General features: G+C 44.7%; 1 protein-coding gene across 1 annotated transcript in view; it reads right to left on the bottom strand.

The window, feature by feature from the left end:
- DYNC2I2 (dynein 2 intermediate chain 2) overlaps positions 1-21,476 on the bottom strand; it is a 42,985-nt gene extending 21,509 nt beyond the window's left edge. The window contains exons 1-2 of the mRNA XM_075834167.1: positions 21,150-21,476; positions 17,078-17,335 (exon numbers count right to left, since the gene is read on the bottom strand). Of these exons, the coding sequence (XP_075690282.1) occupies positions 17,078-17,335; positions 21,150-21,230 (339 nt within the window). The 5' untranslated portion in view covers positions 21,231-21,476. The remainder of the gene's footprint in view (positions 1-17,077; positions 17,336-21,149) is intronic.
- Between the last annotated feature and the right edge of the window lie 2,731 nt (positions 21,477-24,207).

The raw sequence follows: 24,207 nt of genomic DNA, 5'->3' as shown, positions 1-24,207 counted from the left end.
TATACTGCCCTTATAGCTGCCCTCCACACAGTATAATGCCCCCATAGCTGCCCTCCACAGTATAAATCCCATATAACTGCCCTCCACAGTATAATGCCCCTATAGCTGCCCTCCACAGTATAATGCCCCTATAACTGCCCTCCACACAATATAATGCCCATATAACTGCCCTCCACAGTAAAATGCCCTATAGCTGCCCTCGACATAGCATAATGCCCCTATAGCTACCCCCACACAGTATAATGCACCTATAGCTGCCCTCCACACATTATAATGCCCCTATAACTTCCCTCCACACAGCATAATGGCCGTATAACTGCCCTCCAAAGTATAATGGCCTACACCTGCCCCTATAGCTGCCCTCCACAAAGCATAATGCCCCTATAGCTGCCCCCACACAGTATAAAGACTCCATAGCTGCCCTCCACAGTATAATGCCCTCATATAGAATAATGCCCTCATAGCTGTCCCCACGCAGTATAATGTCCCCATAAAGTATAACTCCCCACAGCTGCCCCCACACAGTATAATGTCCCCAAAGTTTCTACCACACACAGTATAAAGCCCCCATAGTGCCTCCCCACAGTATAAAGCCCCCACACACAGTAAAATGCCCCCAAATAGTATAAACCCGAAAAACTACTAACACAGTATAATGCCCCCATAGCTGCCCGCACGCAGTATAATGCCCCCACGCAGTATAATGCCCCTATAGCTGCCCCCACACAGTATAATGCCCCCATAGCTGCCCATACACAGTATAATGCCCCCATAGCTGCCCGCACGCAGTATAATGCCCCCATAGCTGCCCCCACGCAGTATAATGCCCCTATAGCTGCCCCCACACAGTATAATGTCCCCATAGCTGCCCCCACACAGTATAATGCCCCCATTCCCACGACGAGTGGAGGAGATCCCTCAGCAGGTCTCCTCCGGGCTCTGCTATGTGTGGCTTGGCACAGGAAGGGGCGATGACATCACTGCATCAAGCCAGTCTTCACCAAGCTGCTCCCTGCTGGCTTAACATAGTGAATGGTGGAGGAGGAAGCCGACGGCTCCTTGCTCCATCATTGGATTCAACTGTATCTGCATCTTGAGGAAGCAAATACAGTTGAAACCGGGACATGCCACCGGCTGCCCAGGACAGCGAGACACTGCCCGGAATCTGGGACAGTTGGGAGCTATGCCAACATTCCAATAGGCAATCTAGTAAAATTCTCATTACACCCCTAGATGAATACCTTGTCTGGTGTAGGTATTGCAAAGCGGCTCCTCAAAATAATCAGAGTAAAAATTAGGCCACAAAAAGCCTTGTGCCGCATCTTCCCATCTAAACTCTCTTATGTTTTCTGTTGTAACTATGTCCTGCCATATAAAGCGGTTTTATCAGTTCCTATTACGGTTTGGTGATATGGGCCTGCTTTTCCTTATCAATACACTATGACCTACATTATGGTTTTATTTGAGATGTTGGACCTCTTACACCCGACAATACTTCTAACAAAGCTGACATTATTTTGGGGGATTAGTGGTTCTTTACTATCTCTATAGATTGTATAGGACTTTTTATATTCTGTAGGTGATTGGTTGCTTTGAGCACATTTACGTTCCTACCTTGCTGGGCAGGGACCTGTTATGGTGTGCCGGCATCATTTGGCACGTTCGGCCCTTATATAGGAATTGATGAGGTTAAGGAGACGTTGTACGACCAGTCCCTTTGAAAAATATAACATGACATTAGATATCCCTGCAGCTCGAGCTGGGCAATTAATCTAAATAAAACTGAAACCAAAATTAAGCACAAATAACCGGAGTCATCTTGCGCATTTAGTTTTGTTCGGTTCCTCAGGACCCAGAAACAGTTAAATCCAATGGTAAATGCTCCACTCTCCACTATGTAATGCCAGGCGTGAGCGGCCTGATGCAGTGATGTTATCGCGCCTGTCTGTGCCGAGCCACACACTGCACAGACCTCCCGAGGGATCTCCTCCAGTCGTCGTGGTAATGGGGTTAGGTAAGTATTTTATTATTTTTATTAGGCAATATGGGCACTATACTGCGTGGCGGGGCAGTATGGGGCATTATATTGTGTGGGGGCACTATTCGGTATTATACTGAGTGGGGGGCACTATGGGGCATTATACTGTGAGGGGGGCAGTATACTCTGTGGGGGGCACTATTCTGTGTGGGGGGCACTATGGGGTATTGTACTGTGTGGGGGGCAGGATGGGGCATTATACTGTTTTGGGGTGCACTATGGGGCATTATACTGTGTGGGGGCACTATGGGCATTATTCTGTGTGGGGGCACTATGGGCATTATTCTGTGTGGAGGCACTATGGGCATTATTCTGTGTGGGTGGCAGTATGGGGAATTATTCTGTGTGGGTGGCAGTATGGGGCATTATTCTGTGTGGGTGGCAATATGGGGCATTATTCTGTGTGGGGGGCACTATGGGGCATTATTCTGTGTGGGGGGCACTATGGGGCATTATTCTGTGTGGGGGGCACTATGGGGCATTATTCTGTGTGGGGGGCACTATGGGGCATTATTCTGTGTGGGGGGCACTATGGGGCATTATTCTGTGTGGGTGGCAGTATGGGGCATTATTCTGTGTGGGGGGCAGTATGGGGCATTATTCTGTGTGGGTGGCAATATGGGGCATTATTCTGTGTGGGGGGCACTATGGGGCATTATTCTGTGTGGGTGGCACTATGGGGCATTATTCTGTGTGGGTGGCAATATGGGGCATTATTCTGTGTGGGGGGCACTATGGGGCATTATTCTGTGTGAGTGGCACTATGTGGCATTATTCTGTGTGGAGGCACTATGGGCATTATTCTGTGTGGGTGGCAGTATGGGGCATTATTCTGTGTGGGTGGCAGTATGGGGCATTATTCTGTGTGGGTGGCAGTATGGGGCATTATTCTGTGTGGGTGGCAATATGGGGCATTATTCTGTGTGGGGGCACTATGGGGCATTATTCTGTGTGGGTGGCAGTATGGGGCATTATTCTGTGTGGGTGGCAATATGGGGCATTATTCTGTGTGGGTGGCAATATGGGGCATTATTCTGTGTGGGGGGCACTATGGGGTATTATTCTGTGTGGGTGGCAGTATGGGGCATTATTCTGTGTGGGGGGCACTATGGGGCATTATTCTGTGTGGGTGGCAGTATGGGGCATTATTCTGTGTGGGGGCACTATGGGGCATTATTCTGTGTGGGGGCACTATGGGGCATTATTCTGTGTGGGTGGCAGTATGGGGCATTATTCTGTGTGGGTGGCAATATGGGGCATTATTCTGTGTGGGTGGCACTATGGGGCATTATTCTGTGTGGGTGGCAGTATGGGGCATTATTCTGTGTGGGTGGCAGTATGGGGCATTATTCTGTGTGGGTGGCAGTATGGGGCATTATTCTGTGTGGGTGGCAATATGTGGCATTATTCTGTGTGGAGGCACTATGGGGCATTATTCTGTGTGGGGGCACTATGGGGCATTATTCTGTGTGGGTGGCAGTATGGGGCATTATTCTGTGTGGGTGGCAGTATGTGGCATTATTCTGTGTGGGGGGGCAGTGTCATGGGGTATATTATATACAGTAGTATGCAGCAAGCTCAGGGGGTTATATATTAATTCAATGGTGTGGTGTGCAAATAGGGGGAGTGGTATGCAAAAAATAATTGCAATCATGGTTACATATTCAACTAATTGTGATTTTTTTTTATACTAATCGTCCATCACTACTTGCCTACTTTTGTCCTCCATTTTTTAAATACATTGCTCTTCACTTCAAGTTTTTTTTATTATTATCCTGCTCTGATTTACTATATACCCGAGTGAGTTGCTGTTTTTAACACCTACGGACTGACGCATTTGTTGGTCTGCTGCACGACAAAGTCATACGTACCGACAAGTGCAATGTTAAGTACAAGTCTAAATTTATGAGTTGAAACAGTTGATCCTCTTTAGGCCCTGTTCACATCACCGTCGGGTTCTGTTTGGTTTAATCAACTGCGCGATTGTTTTCGTGAAAAAAAAACAAAAACTTTCCAAAACCGAAACAAACGGAAACGGAAGCTTTGCTATTGAAAACAATGGTAATGCAAACGGAAGCTATGGTTCTAGTTCGGCTTTCCGTTCATCTGTTGCTCTGGGGTTTCCGTTCATCCATTCCGTCAAACAGAACCTGAGGGTGATGTGAACAGACCCTTAGTTTGACCCACATTTATTTGTTTGGCACCACAAGCGAGCAGCATAATTCTGAAAATAGGATTAACAGTGTAATACATTTTAAAGCGCCCTTCTACATGTTCATGTGCAATATAAGTCAACTACAGTGTGCCCAAAAATAGAGATTTGATAAAAAATATCACCGAAATACCATTATTTCCTGCTATGAAAATTACGGCCCAATTGGGGGTATTTCTCAAGACAGGAGAAACAGGGCAATAAACGTTGGGGTGCGTATCCTCAGTTTCATCTACTATGTACGAAAAATATGTCCTATAAATGACGCATTTGAGAAAAAATAATGACATTTTTAATTTTTTACACCGGCTTTGCAATAATTCTGGCAACAAGTTGTTGGCTCAAACTAGGGCTGAGCGATGACCTGAATCAAAACCATGATTAATTAAAGATGTAACCTCCATTACAATTAATGAACAATTATTTAGGCCATGCCCCCTTTTTACGTGTCCCATCCTCTATATGCATGCCATTGAATATACATCCCCCTGAGCCTGCTGTATATAATATACCCCCTGACACTGCCCCCCACACAGTATTATTCCCCCACAGTGGCCCACACAGTATAATGTCCCCATAACTAGTGGTGTACCCCAGGGTTCAGTGCTGGGACCACTATTATTCAACTTATTTATTAATGATATACAAGATGGGATTAATAGCACTATTTCTATTTTTGCAGATGACACCAAGCTATGTAATATAGTTCAGTCTATGGAAGATGTTCGTGAATTGCAAGCGGATTTAAACAAACTGAGTGTTTGGGCATCTACTTGGCAAATGAAGTTGAATGTAGATAAATGTAAAGTTATGCATCTGGGTACCAACAACCTGCATGCATCATATGTCCTAGGGGGAGCTACACTGGGGGAGTCACTTGTTGAGAAGGATCTGGGTGCACTTGTAAATCATAAACTCAATAACAGCATGCAGTGTCAATCAGCTGCTTCAAAGGCCAGCAGGATATTGTCGTGTATTAAAAGAGGCATGGACTCGCGGGACAGGGATGTAATAATGCCACTTTACAAAGCATTAGTGAGGCCTCATCTAGAATATGCAGTTCAGTTCTGGGCTCCAGTTCATAGAAAGGATGCCCTGGAGTTGGAAAAAATACAAAGAAGAGCAACGAAGCTAATTAAGGGCATGGAGAATCTAAGTTATGAGGAAAGATTAAAAGAACTAAACCGATTTAGCCTTGAAAAAAGACGACTAAGGGGGGACATGATTAACCCCTTAAGGACGCAGCCTAGTTTTGGCCTTAAGGCTCAGAGCCCATTTTTCAAATCTGACATATTTCACTTTATGTGGTAATAACGTCGGAATGCTTAAACCTACCCAAGCGATTCTGAGATTGTTTTCTCGTGACACATTGGGCTTCATGTTCGTGGTAAAATTTGGTCAATATATTCAGTGTTTATTGGTGAAAAATTGCAAAATTTAGAGAAAATTTTGAAAAAATTGCATTTTTCAGAATTTAAATGCATCTGCTTGTAAAACAGACGGTTATACCACCCCAAATAGTTACTAGTTCACATTTCCCATATGTCTACCTTAGATTGGCATCGTTTTTTGAACATTCTTTTATTTTTCTTGGACGTTACAAGGCTTAGAACATAAACAGCAATTTCTCATATTTTTAAGAAAATTTCAAAAGCCTTTTTTTTAAGGTACCTCTTGAGTTCTGAAGTGGCTTTGTGGGGCCTATGTATTAGAAACCCTGATAAAACACCCCATTTTAAAAACTAGACCCCTCAAAGTATTCAAAACAGCAGTTAGAAAGTTTTTTAACCCTTCAGGCATTTCACAGGAATTAAAGCAAAGTGGAGGTGAAATTTGCAAATTTCATTTTTCTTGCTGAATTTCAATTTTATTCATTTTTTTTTCTGTAACAAAGAAGGTTTTACCAGAGAAACACTACTATATATGTATTGTCCAGATTCTGCCGTTTTTAGAAATGTCCCACATGTGGCCCTACTGCGCTCGTGGACTAAAAGACAAGCCCTAGAAGGAAAGAAGCACCTAGTGCATTTTGAGTCCTCTTTTTTATTAGAATATATTTTAGGCAGCATGCCAGGTTTGAAGAGGTGTTGAGGTGTCAAAACAGTAGGAATCCCCCAATAGTGACCCCATTTTGTAAACTACACCCCTCAAGGAATTCATTTAGGGTTGTTGTTACAATTTTGACCGCACATTTTTTTCACAGCACGTATTTGAATTGGGCTCTGAAATGAAAAAAATGTCATTTTTTCCAATAAAATGTCATTTGTGATCAAAATTTCTTATTTTCACAGGGAACAAAATACCCCATTTTGTTGCCCAATTTGTCCTTAGTGTGGCAGTACCCCATTTGTGGTGATAAACTGCCGTTTGGGCCCATGGGAGGGCTCAGAAGGAAAGGAGCGCTATATGTTTGTTGGAGTCCAGATTTTGTTGGATTGGTTTTCGGGTGCCATGTCGCATTTGCAGAGCCTCAGAGGTATCAAAGCAATGGAAACCCACCAAAAGTGACCCCATTTTGGAAACTACACCCCTCAAGGAATTCATTTATGGTTGTTGTTAGCATTTTGACCACACAGTTTTTTCACAGCACCTATTTCAATTGGGCTGTGACATTAAAAAAATGACATTTTTTCCAATAAGATGTAATTTTTTACCAAAATTTCTTATTTTCACAGGGAACAAAATACTCAATTTTGTTGCCCAATTTCTCCTGAGTGCATCAATACCCCATTTGTGGCAATAAACTGCCGTTTGGGCCCATGGGAGGCCTCAGAAGGGAAGGAGCGCTGTGTGTTCTTTGGAGTACAGATTTTGCTGGTTTGGTTTTCGTGTGCCATGTCGCATTTGCAGAGCCCCAGAGGTATCAAAGCAATGGAAACCCACCAGAAGTGACCCCATTTTGGAAACTACACCCCTCAAGGAATTCATTTATGGGTAATGTGACCATTTAGACCCCATAGTTTCTTCACAGAACTTATTTGAATTGGGCTGGGAATTTAAAAAATATATATTTTTTCCAATAATATGTCATTTTAGCTCAAAAATTCTTATTTTCACAAGAAATAAAATACTCAATTTTGTTGCCCAATTTGTCCTGAGTGCGGCAATACCCCATTTGTGGTGATAATCTGCCGTTTGGGCCCATGGGAGGGCTCAGAAGGAAAGGAGCGCTGTGTGTTCTTTGGAGTACAGATTTTGTTGGATTGGTTTTCGTGTGCCATGTCACATTTGCAGAGCCCCAGAGGTATCAAAGCAATGGAAACCCACCAGAAGTGACCCCATTTTGGAAACGACACCCCTCAAGGAATTCATTTATGGGTAATGTGACCATTTAGACCCCATAGTTTCTTCACAGAACTTATTTGAATTGGTCTGGGAATGAAAACAAAATTATTTTTGTCAAATAATATGTAGTTTTGGCTGAAAATTTCTTATTTTCACAAGAAACAAAATACCCCATTCTGTTGCGCAATTTGTTCTGAGTGCCGCAATACCCCATTTGTTGTGATAAACTGCCGTTTGGGCCCATGGGAGGGCTCAGAAGGAAAGGACCACCATTTGGCCTACTCGGGATTTTCTAGTGCGAAGTCATGTATGCAGAAGCCCCTGAGGTACCAGTACAGTTGAAACCCGCAAGAAGTGACCCCGTTTTAAAAACTACACCCTTAAGGCATTCATCTAGAGGTGTAGTGGCCATTTTGACCGGAGACCTACACCCCATAAACTGTAATGTGGGTTCTCCCGGGTATGGCAATACCCTACATGTGGCTGTTATCAGCTGCCTGGACACACAGCAGGGCCCAGAGGGGAAAGACTAGGGGGGATAAGCTGTGCGGAGTGCATCAGGGTAAGTAAAATTGGGGTAAATTATAAACCAAGGGATGTATGATAAATTTTAAAACACTCAAACAGAGCTCTGGTTATTCGGGACACGTGTCACATTGATATATTGTGTCATCCCTTATCGCCCTCTTATAGCAGACTTTGCACCTCTTTTGACTTTTTCCCTTCTTGCCAGTTTGGGGAACTTCCCCTGGAAAGTGTTGCCCTGGTACGATGCGTGTGGGCTCGCTTCCAGAAGTACTGGGTGCCCCCCCTTCTTGGTCCCTAAAGATTAGGTTCTTGATAATCACCTCTTGAAATTCCAGGAAAGTTCCCGTCTGGCCTGCACATCGACGTAGCACGTACGCATTGTACAAAGCCATCTATATGATGTTCCCGGCCAGCTTCTTATACCACACCGCATGGCGCTGTAGGGCTTCAGGGCTTGATCTTACAAGTCCATCCCTCCCATGTACCTATTGTAGTCCAGGATGCAGTCTGGTTTGGGGGTGGCCTTTCCTTCATATATCCTAAACCTGTAGGTATACCCTGATGCACTCTCACAGCTTATACATCTTCACGCCATACCTTGCCCTCTTACCCGGCAGGTACTCGCGGAATTGAACCCTCCCTTTAAAATGTACCAGGGACTCATCAATAGAAATACACTTCTCGGGGGTGTATGCTTGGGAAAACCGGGCACTGGAACGGTCTAATAAGGGTCTCCGTTTAGACAAACGGTCAAAACTGGGGTAATCTCGGGGTGGGCACGGCTCATTATCAGTATAATGTAAGAAGCGAAGTATTGCCTCATTTATTTATTTTTTTAGGTTCCAGTTCAGTTCTGAAGTTGCTTTGAGGGGCCCATATATTAGAAACCCCTATCAAATACCCCATTTTAGAAACTAGACCCCTCAAAGTATTCACAACAGCATGTAGAAAGTTTATGAACCCTTTAGGTGTTTCACAAAAATTTAGAGCAAAGTAGAGGTGAAATTTACATTTTTTTTTTGTCAGAAAATCCTCTTTATACCATTTTTTTTATAACACAAAAGGATTTATCACAGAAACGCAACTTAATACGTATTGCCCAGATTCTGCAGTTTAGAGAAATATCCCACATGTGGCCCTTGGGCGGTAATGGACGGAAGCATCGGCCTCCGAAGCAAAGGAGCACCTAGTGGATTTTGAGGCCTCTTTTTTATTAGGCACCATGTCCGGTTTGAAGAGGTCTTGTGGTGCCAAAACATTGGGAACCCCCCAAAAGTGACCCCAATTTGGAAACTAGACCCCTTGAGGAATCCATTGTAGTTTTCTTGGGGTGCATGCGGCTTTTTGATCAGTTTTTATTCCATTTTTAGGTGGCGTGGTGACTAAAAAACAGCAATTCTACTATTGTTTTTTTTTCGTTTTTTTTTACAGCGTTCACCGTGCGCTATAAATGACATATTCACTTTATTCTGCGGGGCGATACGATCACGGCGATACCAGATGTTTATAGTTTTTTTTTATGTCTTATGGCGTTTGCACAATAAAATACGTTTTGTAAACAATCATTCACTTTTTGTGTTACCATGTTGTAAGAGCCATAACGTTTTTATTTTTCTATCAATAAAGCCGTGCGAGGACTTATTTTTTGCGTAACGAACTGGAGTTTTGATCAGTACCATTTTTCGGTACATGCGACTTTTTGATCTCTTTTTATTCCATTTTTTGGGAGGTGAAGTGACCAAAGAATTGTGATTGTGGTTCGGTTTATTATTATTTTATTTTACGGCGTTCACCGTGCGGGATAAATAATGAAATAATTTTGTAGTTCAGGCCGTTACGGACGCGGCGATACCAATTATGTATAGTTTATTTGTTTGTTTATATATTTTTATTAATAATAAAGGACTGATAAGGGAAAAGGGGGGATTTTTACTTTTATTACTTTTAAATCTTTTATTTTCTTATTTTTACACATCTTTTTTTAACTTTTTTTTCACTTTATTACTTTGTCCCACTAGGGGACATGAGGGCAGGAGGCTCTGATCGCTATTCTAATACACTGCACTACATGCGTAGTGCAGTGTATTAGAACTGTCAGCTACTCACTGACAGCAAGCATAGTGGGTCCTGACGTTGTCAGGACCCACTAGGCTTCCGTCTATGGCATAGCCGGACGCCATTGTTTGGTGTCCGGTTGCCATAGTCACCATCGCCGGCCGCTATCGCGTAGCAGGCCGGCGATGGCAGCTTAACCCCTAAAAAGCCGCGATCTCTATAGAACGCGGCTTTTAAGGGGTTAATCAGCGGGGACACAGCGATCGGTCCCCGCTGTAGGAGCTGTGACAGCTGCTGAACGAGACAGCAGCGTCACAGCTCCTGTATGTGTCGGGAGGACGGCCGAAACGGCCGTTACTCCCGAGACGTACTATTACGGCATGGAGCGCGAACTATACAGCTGCCATGACGTAATAGTACGTCAAGGAGCGGGAAGGGGTTAACTTATATAAATATATTAATGGCACATACAAAAAATATGGTGAAATCCAGTTCCATGTAAAACCCCCTCAAAAAACAAGGGGGCACTCCCTCCGTCTGGAGAAAAAAAGTTTCAATCTCCAGAGGCGACAAGGCTTCTTTACTGTGAGAAGTGTGAATCTATGGAATAGTCACCGCAGTAGCCGTCACAGCAGGGACAGGAGATGGCTTTAAAAAAAAGGCATAGATGTACTGTATGTCTTCTTAAAGTGTTTGGATATTTCTCTAAACGTAGCAGGGACTTGAGACTTGTGTATAATATGCTTCAATCTCACTCACTTTTTTCTAAATCACATCCCATGCGGTCCTGGGAGAGAGACTTGGGGTGCTCCTTTTCTGAAGAAGCATGGGTGTCTGCATTTAAATTAATTTATAAAGCCTTACCATGTATTCAGCATATAGAGGCCGCGATTAAAACTTCTCTGCGTTGGTACTACACTCCAGATAGACTGCACAAAATGTTCCCTGAGTCGTCCCCATTATGTTGGAGAAGCTGTGGCCACACTGGCACTCTCTATCATACGTTATGGGCATGTCCCATACTTATCCCATATTGGTCTCAGGTTTTTGACCTCTTGTCCACAATCTCCAAATGTCATATCCCCCAGTCCCCTCAACTGGCCCTGCTGTTTCTAGACATGGGCTCATTTCCTGTACCATTACGGTGCTCAATTTGTAAAATCCTGGTCATGGCTAAACTGGTGGTGACCCGCCATTGGAAGGAGATCGCTGCTCCGTTACTAGGAGAAATCATTACACTAATTAACACGACCTATGCATATGAAAAAATCATATCCTTGGGCAACTCCTCGTTTCACAAATTCTCACTAGTATGGAATCCGTGGTCCCTTAGGGTGTATTATGCTACGTGACAAGCTTGCTCACTACGGTCTCGATGTCACTATTACTCCCCGGTATGGGGAATGACAGTCTGCTATGATGATATAGATGATATATAGGTTTCCTTTTGTGTTTATTTCCTTATCCTTGTTGTGTAACCATGACGTCTCTCCAACCGCGACAGTCTTAACACCTACTCTCTGTGTAGAGATGGTTTTACTGTTCTGATGACATTGCAATGTTTGTATGCAATACTGTTATTTTGTTTTCTTATAAAAACCAATAAAAACGATGGAAACGAAAAAAAGGCATAGATCATTTCCTAGAACAAAAAAATATTAGGTCCTGTGTGTAGAAATTTGATGGACATGTGTCTTTTTTCAACCGTACAAACTATGTAACTGCCCCCACACAATATAACGCTCCTATAGTACCTCCCCATACAGTATATTGCCCCATAGTGCCGCCAAAACAGTATAATGCTCCTATAGAACCTAACACACAGTATATTGCCTCATAGTGACCCACACACACACACAGTATGCTACCCCTATAGCCCCCCCCCCACACAGTATTATGCCCCTATAGCTGCCCCCACACAGTACTATGCCCCTGTAGCTCCCCCCACACAGGATAATGCCCCTATAGCTGGCTGCTCCCTGCTCGACCATTGGATTTAACTGTTTTTGCCTCCTGAGGACGCAAACTGGGGCATAACCGAACCGTAAAAAAACGAAATGCGCAAGATGACGTCGGTTATTTGCGCTGAATTTTGGTTTGGGTTTTATTTCGATTAATTGCCAAGCCCTTACTTAAACTAATCACTATACACCTAGATGAATACCGTAGGGGGTGTAGTTTTTAAAATAAGTCACTACTGGGGGTGTCACATCGTTCTGCCAGCCTAAATAATTGGAAGGCATGGAGTGAGGCCTAAGTCATTCAAGCTAAAATTATGTCCTCTCCAGGCAGCCATAGGGATACTCGCCAGTGAAAAGGCTCCGGGGCCGGATGGTCTTCCGGTGGAGGTTTTTAAAGAATATGGGGAGGAACTCATACCTCAGTTACTGGCTACTCTGCTGGATAGTTTTGATAGGGGGCGGCTCCCAGAATCAATGTATGAAGCAACTATAGTGGTTCTGCCTAAAGAGGGTAAAGATCCCCAGCTCCCGGGCTTCTACAGACCAGTCTCACTATTGACGGCGGATATTAAAATCATAGCAAAGGTTTTGGCGCTTCGACTGGCTAGGGTAGTGGCTGGGGTGGTGCATGGAGACCAGGCCAGCTTTATGCCATCCAAATCGACGGCGGTGAACCTGAGACGGCTGTTCTTGAATTTGCAAGTTCTTCCGGATAATCATGGGGGGAGAGCCATTCTTTCCTTAGATGCGGCTAAAGCGTTTGATTGCGTGGAATGGAGATATTTGTGGTCAGTTCTGGGAAAAATGGGATTTGGCCCTAATTTCATAAAATGGGTAAGGTTGTTATACGTAGCCCCGACTGCAAAAATAAGGGTGAATGGGGACCTCTCTGATCGGTTTGCGCTGGCAAAACGTCAGGGATGTCCCTCGTCTCCGTTGTTGTTCGTGTTGGCGGTAGAACCATTGGCGTGTGCAGTAAGACATGAGCATATACAGGGGTTGAGATACGGGGAGGTGGAGGAACGAATCGCATTATATGCTGTTGTTCATGGCGGATACCGAGCGCACACTACCGTTAGTTATGGCCCTGATTAAGCGTTTTGGGGAATATTCGGGATTGCTCATTAATTGGTCGAAATCGGCTCTTATGTTCATGGATCCGGGGGTTATCCAGACTAGGGAGGAGGAGGTGACCGGTGGTCACGGAGTTTAAATATTTGGGGGTCAGGGTGACGGCGAAAGCACAGGATTATATGTCCCTTAATGTAATGCCACTGTCAACAAAGATAAAGGCCAAAGTGGAGGCTTGGCATAAGTTACCGCTATCGGCTCTGGGTAGGACGAATTTGATTAAAATGATCCTTATGCCTCAAGTGCTGTACGTCCTACATAATTCCCCGGTATAGATCCCCAAATATTGGTTTAGGAGGTTGCATAACCTTTTCAGAAACTTAGTATGGAAGAAGGGGGTACCCAGGATTAAACTGGAGAAACTCCAATTGCCTAAGGAGGAGGGGGGTCTGGCTTTGCCTAATGCTTGGGTGTATTATTTAGCTGCCCAATGTCAGCATTTCTGGGGGTGGGAGCAGGAGGAAACCTGGGGGTCCAGTGCGCGCATCCTATCATATCTGGGGGGGGAGAATCCGTTGGCAGGACTGGAAGCACACAGCTATAGAAGACTGACGAGTACTCGACCCACCCTGCTTCTCATACATAAGGTGTGGTGGCAGTGTAAGCACTTGTTGAAGATAGGAGAGTATACTAAATATACCCCACTCTGGAGGAATGCGTATCTGGGGGAACTGGGTAAATTGGAAGGGATGCAGGGGTGGGAGCAGCGAGGCATAATACGATTGAGTCAGTTGTACGAGGGAGGCATACTCAAATCCTTTCAGCAGTTACGGGAGGGGTTTCAGTTGGATTCCCGCATGTTCTATCAGTACCTGCAGATTCGGCATGCTGTGCAGACACAAGCGGCCAGTGTAGACATGGCGATCCATGCCACCGGAGTGTTGGAACATATTGCAAAAGCAGTAACGTCAAAGGGATTCATTTCATTGGTTTACCGCAGGTTGCTGTCGGAAAACATCTGGGAGATCCTATGGCACCAGTCAGAGCTGCATGGGAAAGAGATGTGGGTCCTATTCCTACTGGGAGGCGGTCTTGGCGTCATCATGTACTTTGTCCATCAATGTAGCACAACGGAGATCACAGTTATTTCTGATACATAGGGTGTATAGGACCCCCTGGGTTCTGAAACAAATGGGATTACGGGCAGACGCCAGGTGTCCGGAAGAAAAGGCAGACATCCTACATATGTTCTGGTCCTGCGGGAGATTGGGGGCCTTATGGACAGAAATGTCAGAGTTACTGGGCCGAGTGTTTGAGGTACAGATTCCATTGGATCCTGTGGTAATGCTGCTGGGGTATGTTGGGGATAGGATGTCAGGTTTGGCAATTGCAAAAATATTATACCAAGTTAGGAAGGGAATAGCAAAACACTGGCTGGATGGGGAGCCACCCTCGAAGCAAGAAATTATAGGGGCACTTAACTCTCAGGTTCTGATGGAATATAGGATATACTCCAAGAGGGGGTCCAAGACTAAGTTTGAAAAACAATGGGCTAGGTGGATTGATCACTCTGGGTATGCTTCCTCGGAACTAATGACGCTACGCGCGCTGGTCTCACTCTAAATGGTCCTGGGGTTCAAGGGAACACTAAGGGTGCGGGGGACACGGGAGCAGGGAGGGCAAGGTCACACATTCAGGATCGAACTACTGACGGTTGTGTACATGCGGGGAGTTGGAGTGAGAAGGGGAGTGGAAATGGGAAGGAGATAGGATAAAGAAGATTGGAACGGGAGGGCCGGCTGGGGGATACAGGGGGGAGTTGGAGGGAAGGGAATGTTTCGTTGGAAATAAATGATTGGGTCTTGGAAATCTGTTTTCACAAATGTATGAGAATGTATAATGAATGACCTGTACTGATGTGAAGTTTGTTGAATAAACTTGAACTGATTAAAAAAAAAAAATTATGTCCTAAAAACCCACAGGGTGCTCCTATGCTTTTGGGCCCCATTGTGTGGCCAGGCAGCAGATTACGGCCTAACTTCAGTTCGTTCTGAACACAGAACAAACTGAGCAATAAACTATGGGGTCCGTTTCCTCAGTTTCATATAAAAATTAAAAATAAATGTATATTTTCATTTTTAAAACCTACTTTATATTAATTCTTGCAAAAAAATGATGAGCTCAAACTACTCAATATTACCACCCATTGAATACCTTAAGGGGTGTAGTTTTTAAAAGGGGTAATTTTTTTTAGGGAGTTGCTTATTTGCCTCTGCAAATCTTGCTTGGTGCATGAAAACAAACTGTACTACAAAATCTTCAACATTTCCTAAAAATGTTTAATCTTTGCAATTTGATTAAAAATGTAAAATGTTTTAAATACATTGCTGTCAAAATTAAAGCAGACGTATGGAAATCAATATTTTATAACAGATTAGTACAGCATGCACATAAATATGTGAGATATTAAAAAAAGGAGCTAAATTCGTTTTTCTTTAATTTTTTTATGTTTTTAATAAAAAACACAAATCGTATCGGCCTACTTTTACCACATAAATATAGTACAATATGTCACAAAAAATCAATGTCAGAATTACTAGAATACACAAAACCATTACGGAGTGATCTTCCAAAATGTTTACACATAACAGATTTTTAAAATCTGGCTTGGTCCTTAAAGGGGTTCTCCCACAAAACAGATCTATCCACAGGATAGAGGATACATGTGTGATCGCTGGGGGTCCGACCGAAAGTCCCCCGACCTGCGGTCCATTCATTTCTATGAGGCTTCCGGTACCGCTGTCTCCAGCAACTCCATAGAAATGAATGGAGCGCTGGTCGGGCATGCGCACCAGCGCTCCTTTCCGGTAGAGCACTTCGGGGGATTTTCGATTCCCCGTTCTCCTCATCGCTGGGGGTTCCAGCACATGGACCCCCAGCGATCACACATGTATCCTGAGGATAGGGGATACATGCGTTTGTGGGGGAACCCCTTCAAGGCCAAAACAGGGTCAGTCCTTAAGGGGTAAAGGACATACAGCCCCCCCCCCCCTCCTTACACTCTTGTGAATGTGTTTTCCATGGGTAGAGGGAAATAAGCCACTGCCATCAACCTCTGGCAGTGGCTTATCTCCTGTGAGAGCAAAGGATTGGACATGTTGAAATCGAACATGCCTGATCCTTTTTTTGCCCGACATCTGCCATCGGGTGAGAGTCGGGACACCCCCTTACACATTAGAAATTGGAAGGTTTGGCCGACATACATCAAAACGTGAATGACCACCTTAAAAGTGGTTGACCCAAGATTAAACGTTAACCTCTAGGTGATACAGTGCTGATCGGTAGGGGTACGACTGCTGGGACCCCCACCGATCACGAGGGTCCCGTTCCTCCGAATGAATGGAGCGGTAGGTCAAGCATGCGCCCTTCTGCTCCATTCAGAGGAACGGGACTCCCGTTCTGGTGATTAGTCGGGGTCCCAGAGGTCGGCCGCCCGCCAATTAGCATGTTATAACCTATCCTGTGGATAGGAAATTGCATTTTTTTTAATTTTTTTTTAGTGGGACATTTATCAACCTTTCTGCGCCTGTCTTCTGGTGTAAAAAAATAAATAAAAATATAGCAAAAGGGCCCAAAAGTCGCAATTTGCCTCCTTGCGCCATGGGGATAACATTTAATCTTGGAACAACCCCTTTAAGAATTGAGGTTAGCTTGTCAGACTTTATCAGTTCAAGACATGGAAACCATTGCCTCTGTTCTCTAGCTTTTAGAAAGCAATGAATTAACATCACCAGCCAAGATACGGTGCAAGGCCAGATGCATAAAGGAACAAACAGACTTCCATGGCCAGTACTATTGACGTCATTTGTACTTTTTCTATATAACACAGTATGGATTTTACGGAATAAAACAAACTCATTCAATTACCTGTGGATTCTGCTCCTCCCACGTCACTTCAAAGCCATCGAAAGCGTGACTTCTCCAGTTCTTTTTGAGTTCTCGGATCATGTCCTCCTCCACACGTTTTAGAAACTTTCCTACATCTGGGTAATCTAGTAGAGGACCGAGGTCGATATCCAGAACCCTCTGGTCTTGTTTCCATTCAGTCTGTGTGCTGACCTCACTGGCTCCACACACCTGCACAGAGGACTCCTTACTGGCGATAGGACGTGTCTGACAGCTTCTCTGCAGAAATAAATGATATACCTACATTAAATCTAAATACACAAATTCTCACTATAAATAATAGATAAATGAAATAGCACCAACATATTCCGCAGCTCTGTTCACAGAATGTAATCACTCCCTGCGGCGGACTTAAGGCCCTATTACACCGGCCGATTTCAGCCGGTGCAGCGAGCGCCAATCAACAAGATATCGTTGATCGGTGCTCGTTTGCTCCTCTCACAAGGAGCTATGGCTGGGGAGGAGCGGTCGTTACTCCGATCGCTCGTCCCCATACATCATTATCATGTCGGCAGCGCATCTCCCTCTTTACACAGGGAGATGTGCTGCCGACAACGATAATATTTCACTTTTTTAAAAGAATACGATAAGCACATGATCGAGCGTTTGCCCGTTCATCTGCTGATCGCTGGCCTGTTTACACAAAACAATTATGAACGCTTGTCTGCCCAATAATCCCCTAGTGTAAAAACCCCTTTAGCCTAATCTACCCACACACTAGGACAAGTTCCGTAGGAAGACTATTTATCCATTAAAGTGTAATTGACATTTCATAAAACTTTTCACATGTCATAGTGACATGTCAGACGTTTTGCTTGGGGGGTGTCTGAATTCCGAGACCCCCACCAGTAGAGGTTTTCTTGAAAAGACGGAATTAGCTGAACACTGAATCATAGACTTCCCTGAACCCGTTTTCAGCTAACCCCGGCTCTTCAAGGTGACCCAAAGTTATATCATTACAGCTGAAAGGGCGCAGCGGTCGGCTGATGAAAACTTCTGGTATGTCGCTATGACGGTATGCCGCTATGCGGCTATGACGGTTTGACGCTATGCCGCTATGTCGGTATGGTGGTATGTCGCTATCTCGCTATGACGGTATCTCGCTATGGAGGTATGTTACTATGACGGTATGCCACTATGACGGTATGCCACTATGACGGTATGCCACTATGACGGTACGCCACTATGACGGTACGACACTATGGCGGTACGTCACTATGGCGGTACGTCACTATGACGGTACGTCACTATGACGGTACGCCACTATGACGGTACGCCACTATGACGGTACGTCACTATGACGGTACGTCACTATGACGGTACGTCACTATGACGGTACGTCACTATGACGGTACGCCACTATGACGGTACGTCACTATGACGGTACGCCACTATGACGGTACGACACTATGACGGTACGACACTATGACGGTACGACACTATGACATGTCAAAAGTTTTATGAAATGACGGTTACTGTTTATTAACGCTGTTTTGGGTCTTAATGACCAGAACAGTTTTTCTGATTGTTTTGCAAGTACAACTATAACTTTTTTATTATTTAGGTTATTAAAGTGATTATTGCATCTTTTTTAACAGGTTTTTTTTTAGCAAAAATAATAAAAATATCCTTTTTTAAAGTGAAAACAATTCTTTTAATGAGGTCAAATAAAACCCCCGTGTCTGCCTTCTCTTGTTGTATTGGACAGCCAGGCACGATTTCCCAGGCAGCGAGATAAAAACATGGCACTCTAGAACAAGGCCTGTAAACGACCACCGTAAAAAAGCATATCGGTAGTGAGCGGTATTAATAGTGAGCGCTACATCTCCTCCATAAATTACACAGGCACAGCTACTCGTTGTGTGGGGGTCTCTATATACTCCTACTAAGCACTAGATAACTTTAGAACATTCAACCTATGGGGACAGCTGCAGGGGGGGGGGGGGCAGTATTGGTTTATACAGTTGTGCAATATGTCTATAAAGATCAATGTACATATGCAACATCCAAAGACATGCATATTTAAAGAGACATAGAGACCACCCCCAGTACATATCCGCTAATGGAGTATACGAGTCTTGGACGCAGTTTGCAGAAAGTCCCTCGAAACTAGAGAATATGACGCGTAATTTTAATTAAAAATATAAGTCACTATATTTTTTTCTATGTCTTCATGTCCACACTGTGAGTTCCATCACTAATAACATATATTTGCCTACGAGTACAAAACAAGTCAGACAGGAATCATCTTTAAAGGGGAAATCCAGTCAAAATGATCTTGTCACAATTGGCCCTTGAGTATTGCTCCCTACCCTTGCGTTCGGCGGCTGGGCACTTCAACCCGGTTGCAAATTCATGGCACATGTGACTGCCTGCTGGAGGAGGGGTGGCCCTGCTTTGATGACTTGTGGAATGGGGGGGGCTTTCTATGACTACTGTAAAGGCGTGAGTCTGACTAATGGGGGCAACGCCTAAAGTGAAAAGTAGGGCAAGATTGGGCAGATCCCCAGTTGCAGTGTATTTGCTGGGGTTTTGTTTTTTTTAATGTCCATCAAGCGATCCTCAACTGGGTTGTGTAGACCTGGCGCTGCTGCGGGCCAATTAGATCGGCCTAAGAATTATCCGCGCCTGCCACAAACGCACGTGAGAAGGTAACATTGGTGAAGTCTGTGATCTCACGCCACCATGGATTTCTAGAATGAAGTACACAAACCACAGACCGTTCATTCTAGAAATCTGTTGTGGCGCTTCCAGACTTCACAAATGTCTTCTCACATGTGTCTATATCAAAAGGTCAATATGACTGGGTTTTCTTTTTAATGTATCGTTGCGAACCCTCCGGTCCGAGCAGGAAAGACTCCCACAAATCCAGGAGAGTATCCAACAGGGGCGGTCAGTGACTGAACAATACTCTACAGAGAAGTACCAGCGACATAAATAACAAGTAAAAGCTTGTGCCCCCCCCCCCCCTTTGCACAAGGTGTTTTTATTTTTTACGATGGCTGGCATTATCAATGCGGACACTCACCTGCCACTATTTATGGGGGCACCGGTAGGAGTTTCAATTGGGTCACTCCAGCTAGAAGAACTAATGGACAACCCAGCATAGTATGGCAGTACCCCCAACTTGTTACCATCAGAGGAAGCTGTGGGCAAGTATAAAATCAATAAGTGATTCTGTATTATAGGGTCACGCGGAGCACTCCAGAGAAAGACATGTGGGGACATGAGCGCAAGGACCCTCACCCCCTTTATGTAATGTTCATATGCCCTAATAGACATACATGTCTACTATCGCAGAAGTGCCCAAAAAAGGGGGGCACCTGTACGATTACCAGTAAACATATTGGCGGTACAGGGATGGCAGCAGGGACTGGCGTTTGTTTCTGCAGTGTTACTGTATAGAAAGCAGAGACAAATGCCAGTCACTGCCGCCATCACTAAACCACCGATGACATCATGACAGCAGCCCAGGTAAAATATGTCCTGGCACTGATAAAGGGGGCCCTGTGGCTGGCACTGATATAGGTAGCGCTGTCGCTCGTAGTGATATAAGGGGCGCTGTGTCTAACACTGATGTAAGGGGCCTTGTGGCTGGCACTGGGCTGAGGCTGGCAAAGATATAAGGGGGGCTGCGGCCGGCACAGATATTAGGGGCGCTGCGGCTGGCACTTATGTGTCTTTTGGGGGAGTGACCTATATTACAGGGCGGGACATGTCAGACAATTGCGCAAGGCGCATGAGCCCCATTGTCACCATTGTGTCTTTTCTCAAAAGTAGTCGAATGTGTTAATAGGATTTATGGAGAATTGTGCTGAGGGGGTTAACACCTTTACTAGGGGCACTCCACCTGTCACCGTTATGGGGGTGTTCAGGATGTCACCATGGAGGTGTGAACAGGCCCGGGATTATGTTTGTATATCAGTCTCCCTGAAAACATTTCTAGGCAATATGGCTGCCGGGGTTCACTGGGTGATGTGGTTTCCCTCCACAGGCTGCCGAGCGCTGCTTTACTATGGCAGTAACAACTCACTGATTCACTGCGGGACCCCTGCGATTTCCGCCACAGAGACTCCACCGACACCACATCAACGACCTCATCTACAAAACTCATGGTCCACACAAGTCAGCGGCAGTCAAGGCTCCCTGATAGCCTGGGTTACCTCGGCAACCACAAGCTGCGACGAACGGCGCCGCTAATGACGTCACCTGCGCGACAACTTGTGGCGCCTAAAATTTCCACAAAAGATTACTTCACATTTTGCCCTTCAAACCAGAACTGGAGGACTCTGAAAGTCAGAGAAGATCGATTTAACAACAGCACCACCGATAGGCGCGAAATTAAACCCTGGAAATCCGTCAGTGAAGAAAATCACTTCTAGTGAATGACCGGGCGCCATCTTTAGAATGGGCAGACTTGAAAGAACCGAGCAGTTGTAATGAGATGGACATTTCTGAGCATTCATATAAAAGTCATTAAATAAATTGACACGTTTCTGACAGAAATTAAATGATTAAAAGTAGATGATTAGGTACGCAACTGATAGGTGCTTTCCAGTAACAAACATGGCGCTTGAGACATTTTTTTTCCATGTGTCGACAATAGAGCATGATGGGTAATTTCAAGCAACAGGGGTTCATTGATTGTGTTGTAACCTCCATTATTGTTTTTTAAACACGTGGCTGTTTAGTTGCTGTAGCAGATACATTGTCTTCTGTGAATCTCAATCAACCACATGTAATAAAATAATATTAAATAAAGACAAAATCCTCCCAAATATTAGTATTACAATAATTATAACTCACACCCACAATATGTCTCTGGTGGTAAAATTGTTCTTTCCGACGATGGAAATCTCTTTTTATTGAATAAAAGATTTATCAGTTGCACTTTATTAAAGCGTTTAATAAAAAACGGACAAAAAATTCTTATGTAGATTTAGGGTTGCCACCGACCCAGCCAATATTTACACCAGAAGGCCGGTGCCGGTAAAAATATAAATGCCAGTAATTTTGCACAAATCGCCCCAAAAAAAAAAAAAATGGATGCGGTTTATCTTCAACTGCATCATCTGAATACACCCTGATTCAGACAATGATTCGCTGTATCTCAGTCAGTATCCTCCTCTGCTCTTGACTTTTGAGGCTACGCAGACCGGCAGTGTGCGAACATCTGACGCTTTGCGCGCTGCAATCTCCCTTCTGCGCCAAACTAACACGACCTAGTCCTGACAGTGCTGACTTTTCTTACGGCTGGGCAGCCTGGCAAAGGAAGGTTATCCAAATAAGAGCCAGAGACACTCACATTTATCAGCCGGACGTGCACACTGCCTGTCTCCGCACCACCGAGAGTCAAGTGCGGAGGTCAGAGGAGGGGGATACTGAGTGAAGGTCATTGCAAAAAAAGAAAGACCAACGGCACTTGTTGAAGTCTTGATATTTGGACGTAACTTTAAGGCCTCATGCACACGATCGTAGCCATGTGCACGCCCGTGATTTTCGGGTCAGCCGGCAGCAAACTGTCAGCCGCGAGCTGCCCACAAATCACGGGCAATGCACATGGCCGCGGCCATTATTTTCAATGAGCCCGGACCGCAGAAGACGGCCGTAATAAGACATGTCTGTTCTTTCTGCGGTGCGGGCTCCCGGGCCATGCATGGACCGTAAAAACTACGGTCGTGTGCATGGGCCCCATAGAAATGAATGGGGCCGCAATTCTCCCGTGGATTTTCGGGGGAATTGCGGCCGCAAAAGCCTGTTCGTGTGCATGGGGCCTTAAGTTGTTGGAGCAGTCAGTGGCGAAATCCACATGGTCAGGATATGGAGCAGCCTGGAAGAAACGGTGTCAGGTGTTAGCTTTGTATAATCTCCCAGTTTATCGTAGTACAGAGCAGTCATCCCGTATATTTTGTCTTCAATTATTTGATGAAAAGTTGTCTTATAGCAGTGTGTGTAAACTTCTAGCTTGTGTTTCCTTTTTCATGAAGATATTGCAAGAAGTTCCGGTAAATATATGGCAATATTAGGAGGAAAAAGACATGGACCGCACAATCCACAATGTATACGTTGATCTGAGCCGCTAGGCATCATTTCTAAACATGAACATGAGGTTCTTAGTTAACATTTTGATCAAACTGTATAAGCAAACTTGCCACTACACGGCGACTTCTTTTAAAGTGGGTCCCTACTCTAGCGGTTGCAGGACCGCATGGCGGCCACCGCCACCGCAGGACCGCTCCTGAAAAGGGAGCAACCCAGGGGCCCAAAAGCACCCATGCCATCAGACCGTGCTAAGCCTCCTTGGCTCTGGGCTACGTCCCCCCACAAATGCAGCAAAAATGGATCAAGAAGGTAAAGCTGCTTGGTTGCGTTTGAATAGGCTGCAAGGATCCTAAGCATGTCCAGTCTTTTTGTTTAACAGGTTCCCGACCGCTGGCCGTAAATATACGGCCAGCGGCCAGGGTCTCTAAAGTCCGGCGTATAGTATATATACGGCCGCACTTCAGAGACTGTGCACGCGCGATCGCGTGCACACAGCTCTATGCCCTGGCTGTTGCTAACAGCCATGGGCACTGGGCAGAATGTCAGGGGTCAATCTTTTGGCCCCTGAACATGTGATCGCTGTGACAACCAATCACAGCGATCACATGCATTTCTGCATAGAAAACAGTGTGCACGCGATCGCGTGCACACAGCCCTGTGCCCTCGCTGTTACCAACAGCTCTGGGCACTGGGCAGAGTATCAGGGACCAATCTGATGGTCCCTGATCATGTGGTCGCTGTGAAAACCTATCACAGCGACCACATTTGTTTTATTTTGACTTTTCTGGCAGTAAATCTCCTGCCTCTTTTCTTCTCCTCAAACATTGTTTCAGTTTGAGGAGAAGAAGAGACTCGGGAGAATTGCTGCCAGAAGAATACAGTGAAAAAAAATACAGTTACACTAAAACATTCTCTGTATAGATAGATTTCTATCTATCTATACAATCTATCCATCTATCTTTTTTTCTATCTATCTACCTTTCTTTCTTTTATTCTATTAGAATAGGCAGGTAGGGAGTATATAATTATATATATATCCACATATATAT

Source organism: Rhinoderma darwinii, chromosome 8, assembly GCF_050947455.1.
Source record: "Rhinoderma darwinii isolate aRhiDar2 chromosome 8, aRhiDar2.hap1, whole genome shotgun sequence".
Lineage (NCBI taxonomy): Eukaryota > Metazoa > Chordata > Amphibia > Anura > Rhinodermatidae > Rhinoderma > Rhinoderma darwinii.
This window is presented reverse-complemented; position numbering and strand designations above follow the sequence as displayed.